Source organism: Suncus etruscus, chromosome 9, assembly GCF_024139225.1.
Source record: "Suncus etruscus isolate mSunEtr1 chromosome 9, mSunEtr1.pri.cur, whole genome shotgun sequence".
Classification (NCBI taxonomy): Eukaryota; Metazoa; Chordata; class Mammalia; order Eulipotyphla; family Soricidae; genus Suncus; species Suncus etruscus.
Window position 1 is genome coordinate 17,119,994 of NC_064856.1, and position 9,312 is coordinate 17,129,305.

Sequence of the window (9,312 nt, forward strand, 5' to 3'; positions counted from 1 at the left end):
TGGGACACCGGGGGATCGAACCGCGTTCCGTCCAAGGCTAGCGAAGGCAAGGCAGGCACCTTACCTTTAGCGCCACCGCCCGGCCCCAAAGAGCTATATTTCTTTATGAATACTTTTAGAGTGAGCTTTGCATTCTGTTTTTTTTTTTAATATTTTGGAGGGCCACACCCAGTGAAGCTCAGGGCTTACGCCTGGCTTCTCACTCAGAAATCGCTCCTGGTTTGGAGGACCATATTGTGACGATGGTCCATCCTAGGCGAGTGAAGGAAGACGCCATATCTCTAGTGCCACCGCTCTGCCCCCACTTTGTATTCTGAAAGACAAATTAAGTTTACTTTGAAGTAGTGACAATTTTGTTTGTTTTGGGGTTATACCCAGCTGTGCTCAGGGATTACTTCTGCCTCTATGCATAGAAATTTCTCCTGGCAGGCTCAGGTTCAGGATTTGAACCACCATCTTTTTACATGCAAGGCAATCACCCTTCCACCTTGCTATCTCTCTGGCCTCTCTAATTGTTATTTGAAAAAGATGTCAGTTAATCGTTTTTTGTTTTTTGTTTTTTTGGTTTTTGGTTTTTTTTTTTGTTTGTTTTTTTGGTTTTTGTTTTTTTTGTTTTGTTTTTGGTTTTTGGGCCACACCCGGAGGTGCTCAGGGGTTACTCCTGGCTGTCTGCTCAGAAATAGCTCCTGGCAGGCACGGGGGACCATATGGGACACTGAGATTCTAACCAACCACCTTTGGTCCTGGATCGGCTGCTTGCAAGGCAAACGCCGCTGTGCTATCTCTCCGGGCCCCTTGTTTTTTTGTTTTTTTTTTTTTTTTTAAGGTTAAACTATTTAAAACATAATTATAAACGTTTTATATTTTCTCTAGTTTGTCTTGTGACTTACATATTTAAAATTTTCTTACAGAGAAGAAGAAGTCGGATGGGATACAGAGATTAAAGATGATGTGATTGAAGAATGTAATAAACACGGAGGAGTTATTCATATTTATGTTGATAAAAATTCAGCTCAGGTAAAAACTAAGATTGATAGTTCAATTAGGCCAGTGCTTCTCAGTCATTTTTTTTTTTTTTTTTTTTGGTTTTTGGGCCACACCCAGTGACGCTCAGGGGTTACTCCTGGCTATGCGCTCAGAAGTAGCTCCTGGCTTTGGGGGACCATATGGGACACCGGGGGATCGAACCGCGGTCCATCCTAGGCTAGCGCTGGCAAGGCAGACACCTTGCCTTTAGCGCCACCGCCCGGCCCCTCTCAGTCATTTTCTATCATGTCCTCCTAGGAAGAAAACCATTTTCGTGCACCCCCCACCCCCTGGTTAGGCCTACTTGGAGTGATACTTGAACCATATCATTAGTAAACCCTGTGTTTTTGGGTCATACCCAGCAGCGCTCTGGCGTTACTCCTGGCTAAATGCTCATAAATTGCCCCTGGCAGGCTCTGGGAACCATACTACATGCGGAGGTTTGAACCACTGTCCTTTTGCCTGCATGAAAAGCAATCGCCCTACCCCCATGCTATCTCTCCGGTCCCAATATGGTATTCTATCAGATAGAACCCGGATTGTTTTGGTGACTTTTTTTTGATGTTTAAATTTTATGGGGCCACTGGCAGGTTTTGGGCACCATATGGAATGTAGGGGATTGAACCTTGATCCACCAAACCTTACCATGCAAAGCAACGCCTCACCGCTGAGATATTGCTCTGGTTGGGAGAATTTAAGGCCTATACTGGCTATACTGTCACTGTGGTGTAGTTTTCTTTTTCACGATAAAGAAAGGATGTTCCGGGGCCGGAGAGATAGCATGGAGGTAAGGCGTTTGCCTTTCATGCTGGAGGTCATCAGTTTGAATTCCGGCGTCCCATATGGTCCCCCGTGTCTGCCAGGAGCAATTTCTGAGCCTGGAGCCAGGAATAACCCTTGAGCACTGCCGGGTGTGACCCCCCCCCCAAAAAAAAAAAAAAAAACGGATCTTCCTAGTCAGTGTGTTTAGGGGTTATTTCTATAGTATATAAAGAGGCATATTACATGCTCATAGTTGAACCTTACTGAATTCCTGGCATTCCATATAGTCACCGTTCTATCCAGGAGCAATCCTGGTACTCTGCTTCACCTCCATTTATGGAAAAGCTCCTGATCAATGTCTCAAAGTGTTGGATTGATACTTACTTTTTGGTTTTGGGGTCACATCCGTAGGTGCTGGGTTTACTCTGGCTCTGTGTTCAGAAATGGCTCCTAGCAGCCTTTAGGGACCTTATGGGAGGCTGGGAATCAGTACCCATATCTGTCCTGGGTGGCCACATACAAGGCAAAATGCCCTACCCTGTGCTATCTCTTTGGCCCCAAATTGCTATTTCTTTATGTTTGAGGCTTATTCTGACATTAATGAATACAATATCCTATGCGTGGAATTCACGTTTTTATAATACTTCTAACTCTTGTTTTAGGGCAACGTGTATGTGAAATGCCCGTCCATTGCTGCGGCCATTGCTGCAGTTAATGCATTGCATGGCAGGTGGTTTGCTGGTGAGTTTGCTTTATTCAAACTACTGATTATTATTAACAATAGGAAAGTTAATGATGTTGCTAAACTACTTTTATTTTTTTCCCCACAGGTAAAATGATAACAGCAGCATATGTACCTCTTCCAACTTATCACAACCTTTTCCCTGATTCTATGACAGCAACACAACTACTGGTTCCAAGTAGACGATGAAGGAAGATAAAAGTCCCTTATGTATATAGCTTTTTTCTTTGAGAATTCATCTTGAGTTATCTTTTATTTAGATAAAAAAAAAATAAAGAGGCAAGGGTCTACTGTCATTTGTATACAATTCCTGTTACCTGGAAAATAAAATTGTAAACAGGAGTAAGTGTGCTCGTTCTCCCTATCTAGCAGATTCCACTGTATACAAAGCTGTCTATTGTTCTGCCTTTTATTGTACATGTAGAAAATTACATAAAGGATATATAGGAATAGCCCTAGGGTATCAAATGTGCTCAATGTAAAAAAGGCAGTCAGGGATATAATGTTTTTAACATTTCAGAAGCCTAACTTTTTACACCAGAGTTACATTTCACTAATGTTAATTTTTGGCAAATAGTTTGGCAAAGGTTTCTGGAATGCACATTTAGTGTATAGAAATTCTAGACAGCTAAAGGGCTGTTGGATTAACATCTCATCTTGCTTTAGATCAATTGGCAAGAAAAGGAGATTTCAAAATTATATTTCTTGATGGTATCTTTTCAATTAATGTTCTCTGTAAGTTTCTTTGTAAATATTATACGTTCTGGTGTGTCTGAGAATCCAAACAAAATGATCCCTGCATTTCCTCAAGATGTTTAGAGATTCTGAAAATGCAAGCAATCTGAACAAGAAATTGGAAATGCGGAAATAGGTTTTGTCTGGTTGCATATATAATCTTTGCTCTTTTTAAGCTCTGTGAGCTCTGAAATATATTTTTGGGTTACTTCAGTGTGTTTGACAAGACAGCTTGATATTTCTATCAAACAAATGACTTTCATATTGCAACAATCTTTGTAAGAACCACTCAAATAAAATTCTCTTTAAAAGGCCACAAGAAAGCTTCATTTTTAAAATGTATTAAAGTGATAGAATGTTAGGTTATTTGGCTTTTAGTGTGCTTATTCAGTACATTATTCCTCTTTGGGGGAAATTTTTGGTATACACTTACCTGTTGAAAGGTCCTTCCTGAAATCCATGTTGGTTCTTTTGTTTTTTGCTTTTTTGGGCCACACCCAGTGATGCTCAGGGGTTACTCTTGGCTATGTGCTCAGAAATCAGTTCTGACTCCAGTGACCATATGGGATGCCAGGTATTCAACCAAGGTCCAGCATGCAAGCCAAATGCCTTCCCGCAGTGCCATTGCTCTAGCTCACTAAGTATTTTAATCAATCTTTGTCTTTTTAAGTCTTTGTTTTCTTGGGGGAGGGGGTTTGGGCCACATCCTGCTGCCTTCAGAAATCACTACTGGCTTTATGTGCTCAGAAATCTCCCCTTGACAGGAGACCCTAGGGGGTAACAGGCCTCCTTTAAAGCAAATGACCTACAGTTGTAGGCCCCTAAGTCTAAGTTTCTAACTGGGCTTAATTAGAAAAAGTTGTTTAGTTATTAAATTTTAGCAGTTTGAACTTCAAATTACTTTTAGCAACTTTGATGAGATAGGAGTTTTAGACTGGGGAGTAGGCATGCTATAGAAGGCTTGGGTTACTTATGGTTCTTCAGGATTCATTTCTGGGAGTTCTCTGTTGACATGGGACACCAGGTATCAAACCTAGGTTGGCTGTGTGAAAGGCCTTACTTCATTGGCGCCTAGTTTTTTTGTTTTGTTTTGTTTTGCCAGTCCTGTGTTCAGGACTTGTTATTTTGTGACCGGCTTAGAGCAAGGACAGAACTTGGCTGCATGCAAGGCCAGCTTTTCCCCAGTCTCATTTCTGTTTACCCCCACCCCACCCCTTTCCACCAATGGTGTCAGGGTATTAAACTCTGGGTCCCTCTATGGAAGGCAGCAATCTTAACTCCCTTAATACCAGCCCTTTTTGTTTGTTTTTGTTTTTCGGGTGGTGCTCGGGGTTTACTCTTGACTGCTCAGTAATCACTCCTGGCAGGCTTGGGGACCATATTGGATGCTTGGAATCAAATCTGGCTCATCCTGAATTGGCCTCAGGCAAGGCAAGCATCCTACCATGCTACTATACACCCAGGCCCTAAGATTTAAAGTTGCTAATTACAGTGAGAGGGCCAATGGAGCTACCTCCATTAGATCTGGAATTTAACCTTAGGCTTCTTAGGAACACTTAAGGGAACTACAGCATTGTGATGGCTGAGTGGTCAAAGACTATAAGGAAAAAAAGCACTACTGTAGAAAAGTGGTGGGAAAAATAATACTAGAAAATATTTCTAGTCCACTAGAATTTGATACCATGCAGAAGCTTCAGGTCTGTTAAGGTATTTGGCAAAAGACTGATTTTTTTTCAGATCAGAATCACCTTTGATAAATCAGCGGCCTGGGCCTCGTCTATTTTGATCCGAGCACCAGACCCTGTGGAACCGACTCTGGGCCAAGATTTCTTTAGTTTTAGGATTTTTTTTTTCAACAATTCTTCGTGAAAATCTTCTTTTCCACTTTGATCCAAGTCCTTTAATAGGGTGTTGTGTTTTATTTTTATTTTTGGGCCACACCCGAAGACAAGGGGATTACTCCTGGCTTTGTGCTCAGAAATAGCTCCTGGCTTGAGGGACCATATGGCATGCTGTGGGGATAGAAACAGTCCGTCCTAGGTCAGATGTGTGCAAAGCTACTACTGCTGCACCACCGCTTCGGCCCCTTTAATACGTATTTTAAATTAATAGGTCTTATAATTTCTAAGCTTTACCAATAAAATTTTTTTTGGGGGGGGGTCACTCACGGCAGCGCTTAGAGGTTACTCCTGGCTCTAGGCTCAGAAATCGCTCCTGACAGGCTCGGGACTATATGGGATGCCGGGACTCGAAACACCTTCCTTCTGCATGCAAGGCAAACACCCTACTTCCATGCTATCTGGCCCACTACCAATAAAATTTAATCTTGATAGATATTTCAGATCTCGTTTGAAACACTTTCGGAAATTAGTCCATCCTCTATTTGGTTTTGTTGTATTTTTGGCCCACATGTTGTAGTGCTTAGTTACTCCTTGTTCTTCGGGGGCCGTATGGGATGTCAGGGATCTAAAGTGGGTTGGCTACATAAAACGCAAGACAACAGATGTGGGGCTGGAGCGATGGTACAAGTGGTAGGGCTTTTGCCTTGCTAACTCTAGGCCAACCCCCCCCTAAAAAAAAAAAAGGGACAACAGATGTACCAAATTGCTCTGGTCCCTCTATGTTCTATATGGATGGTGAATTAATTGTACATTCAAAGCCACCCACATTAGTGTCATAATTTCTAGTGTCATAATTTTACAATATTACCATTTCCTTAGTTACTGGTTGTCCTGTAGGGGTTTATGGAGTTCAGTTGATACGCAGTCCATTCTATAAGTTCTCCATAGATATCTACGATAGATACCAGGTAAATACTATTTTGTTTTGTATTAACTGGTTATCCTTATTCAGGTCTTTTGGATAATTTAGGTACAAAAGTTAACTTCAATTATGAGTTGAAGGACAATACTTTAAACACCTTCAAAATCCACGAATTGGTTACTACCATTTATGGCCTGAAAAATTCTGAACTAGATAACTTTCAGCTTTAAAATGGTAACAGGATAAACTGAAATTTATGGACTTTCCTTGAACACATTAAGTTTCCTTGCTTTTCATGTTTTCCATCTCAGAGGCCTTGATTAGCTCATTAGCCACTTTAGAGGATCATTTGAGAATAAAATAATGCCCCTGAGACACAAGACTACTCAAATTTTTTATTATAGTACATGGGTTGGGAGTGATGGGAGGGGACTGATATTACAGGCAACCATGGTCTCCATCAGCATCGAATGCCCATCCCGATAGCCATGAATGTGCCAAACGTGCCGCCACTCTGCATCATCGTTTTCCCGATGCCGCCCATCAGCTCCCGACCCCGCATTCCAATCCTGAGGAAGAAACCAAGATGTGGCCAATAGAAGACATTAACAACCTGCCCCTTTTTTGAGGGTGGGTAGGGTGTTGTTCTGAACATTCCTTTTTTTTGGGGGGGAGGGTTTGGGTCACACCCGGCAGTGCTCCGGGGCTACTCCTGGCTCCACTCAGAAATTGTTCCTGGCAGGCTAGGGACCATATGGGATGCCTGAATTCGAACCAATGACCTGCATGAAAGGCAAATGCCGGGCGCGCAAGAGGTAAGGTGCCTGCCTTGCCTGCGCTAGCCTTGGACGGACCGCGGTTCGATCCCCCGGTGTCCCATATGGTCCCCCAAGCCAGGAGCGACTTCTGAGCACATAGCCAGGAGTAACCCCTGAGCGTTACCGGGTGTGGCCCAAAAACCAAAAAAAAAAAAAAAAAAAAAGAAAGGCAAATGCCCTATCTCCATGCTATCTCTCTGCCCCCCCCCCCTTTAAATGGTTTTGGGTCACACCAAGCAGCGCCCAGAGGTTACTCCTGGCTCTAAGCTCAGAAATCACTCATGACAGGCTCAGGGGACCATATGGGACAATAACGGGATTCGAACCACCTTCGTTCTGCTCTGGCCCCTCATTCACTTGTTCTTGACTATTGTTTTTATGTTCATGGCCAAAGAGCTGCTCACCTTGAATTGTGTTTTTTTTTTTTTTTTTTGGGGGGGGGGATACCCGTTAGCACCCAGTGGTTACTCCTGGCTATGTGTTAAGAAATCGCCCCTGGCAACCTCGGGGGACCATATGGGATGCCGGGATTCGAAGCATCCTTCTTCTGCATTCAAGGCAAACGCCCTACCTCCCTTGAATTGTGTTTTTATAAGTATACCTGAAGTTTGGCATCACTTCACTTGGGACTGGGTAAAGGAGCCATCAATGGGGGTCTAATGTGGAGATTTTTTTTTTTGGTTGCGGGCCATGCTCGTAGGTGCTCAGGGGTTACTCCTTAATCTGCACCACTTAGGAATTCTGGCGTCCTCAGGGAACCAACGAGATGGGATGTTGCTGATCAACCATAGCTCTATGTCATGCCAGGAAACTCTCTGTATACCTGATGGGCAATATTTTAGGGATTTCTTTTTGTTTTTGTGTCACACCCGGCGGTGCTCAGGGGTTACTCCTGGCTGTCTGCTCAGAAATAGCTCCTAGCAGGCACGGGGGACCATATGGGACACCGGGATGCGAACCAACCACCTTTGGTCCTGGATTGGCTGCTTGCAAGGCAAACGCCGCTATGCTATCTCTCCGGGCCCATTTTAGGGATTTCTTGTTGGAAATGCTTGCTTGTTGGAAACCCGGTTTTGAAGATTTTGTTTTGCCTCACCTGCCTTAATCGTGGTGGGCTTGGGCTGTCCTATGGGGTGCAAGGTATCGTGCCTGGTTGGTCATGTTCAAGTTAAACTCCCTACCGTTGTACTAACTATCCGGCCCTACAGAAATAATTAGAAGTAAGATACAGAAATTAGAGCTGGTTCTTAAGCCCAGTTTCATGAAGGTAGATTTTAAAATTCAGAGCTTTAGGGGCCGGGAAGGTGGCGCTAGAGATAAGGTGTCTGCCTTGTAAGCGCTACCAAGGAACGGACCGCGGTTCGATCCCCCGGCGTCCCATATGGTCCCCCCAAGCCAGGGGCGATTTCTGAGCACATAGCCAGGAGTAACCCCTGAGCATCAAACGGGTGTGGCCCAAAAACCAAAAAAAAAAAAAAAAAAAAAAAAAAAAAAAAAATAAAATAAAATTCAGAGCTTTGTAAGAACATTGTATTAAAGCACATCATACGACTAAGCAAGTCGTAATTTAGAATTCGGGAACTGGAAAAACACATAGCCTACCCTACAACAAATCATTATAGCCTTTAGGGATTCCATTTTTAACCTTCACTTTGGGCTTTAGTTCATCATTCAATATAGTCGCGCTGCTGGCTCGTTTTACCACCGGAAATTGCAACTACAGTAGCAACTGGTTATCCGAGGCATGCTCTTTAGATGGCAGGTTCTGCGCGGGGTTCTGATTTGGTCCTTTCAACTCTTTAAAAATCCGGGTGTTCTTCACGGGGGGGGGGGGGTCAAGGCTCCAATGGCACAAAGGTCACAGAAAAGTGCCTGCGGGCGTTCTGAGTCGGTTCAAAGTAGTTGGGCAATAGGTTCCCGGGCGGCCGTCGAGGGACCGGGCGAGGGCGGCGGGCGGGCGGCAGGCCGGCCTGGGGCTGGGGCTGCAGCCGGGCCGGGCTCGAAGGTCCGCTGGGCTCGCCGGGCTCCCTCCCCCCGCTCCCTCCGCCCTCACCTGAGACAGGAGAAGGTGCCGAAGAGCGCCCCGGCCGCCATGCCCACGGCGCAGCCCATGACGAAGCCCATCTTGACGCGGTCGAAGCAGCTGGGCTGGGACTGGCCGTAGGGTCCCACGGCCACCGGCATCTGCGGAGGGCGAGGTCAGGCGGGCGGCCCTCCACGCGAGAGTCCGCGGGGCCCCGGGGTTGGGGACGGCCCGGAGGCCACCCCGCGCGGAGCCCGACCGGCGCCCCACTCGCGTTCCGTCCCCGCGCCCGGCGCCCCCGCCTCGCCTCGCCTCGCCTCGCTCCCGCCCGCCCCTCACCTCGTTCTCGGCTCGGTCGCTCCGCTCGACGTCGGCTCACGGGCAGGAGACGCGAGGCGGGGCCCCGCGCGGCGTCCCGAGGACCGCTTCCGGGTCACGGGCGG

General features: G+C 45.5%; 2 protein-coding genes across 5 annotated transcripts in view; one reads left to right on the plus strand and one right to left on the minus strand.

Moving 5' to 3' along the window:
- RBM39 (RNA binding motif protein 39) overlaps window positions 1-3,626 on the plus strand; it is a 40,691-nt gene extending 37,065 nt beyond the window's left edge. For all 4 annotated transcript variants that reach the window (XM_049779234.1, XM_049779235.1, XM_049779236.1 and 1 more), the window contains 3 exons: window positions 912-1,017; window positions 2,451-2,529; window positions 2,619-3,626. In XM_049779234.1, the coding sequence (XP_049635191.1) occupies window positions 912-1,017; window positions 2,451-2,529; window positions 2,619-2,719 (286 nt within the window). In that variant the 3' untranslated portion in view covers window positions 2,720-3,626. The remainder of the gene's footprint in view (window positions 1-911; window positions 1,018-2,450; window positions 2,530-2,618) is intronic.
- A 2,783-nt stretch (window positions 3,627-6,409) lies between these two features.
- On the minus strand, window positions 6,410-9,214 carry ROMO1 (reactive oxygen species modulator 1). Its single transcript, XM_049779438.1, has 3 exons — window positions 9,209-9,214; window positions 8,900-9,030; window positions 6,410-6,597 (listed from the first exon to the last, which is right to left on the minus strand). Exons 2-3 carry the CDS (start codon window positions 9,028-9,030, stop codon window positions 6,489-6,491), a joined length of 240 nt encoding a protein of 79 aa, XP_049635395.1. The 5' UTR covers window positions 9,209-9,214; the 3' UTR covers window positions 6,410-6,488.
- Between the last annotated feature and the right edge of the window lie 98 nt (window positions 9,215-9,312).

Excerpts from the sequence above, each read along its gene's own strand:
- ROMO1 (XM_049779438.1), bottom strand. The coding sequence starts at position 9,030 with ATGCCGGTGGCCGTGGGACCCTACGGCCAGTCCCAGCCCAGCTGCTTC. Across the intron at positions 6,598-8,899 it reads GGCACCTTCTCCTGTCTCAG|GATTGGAATGCGGGGTCGGG; the intron begins GTGAGGGCGGAG and ends TTTCTTCCTCAG.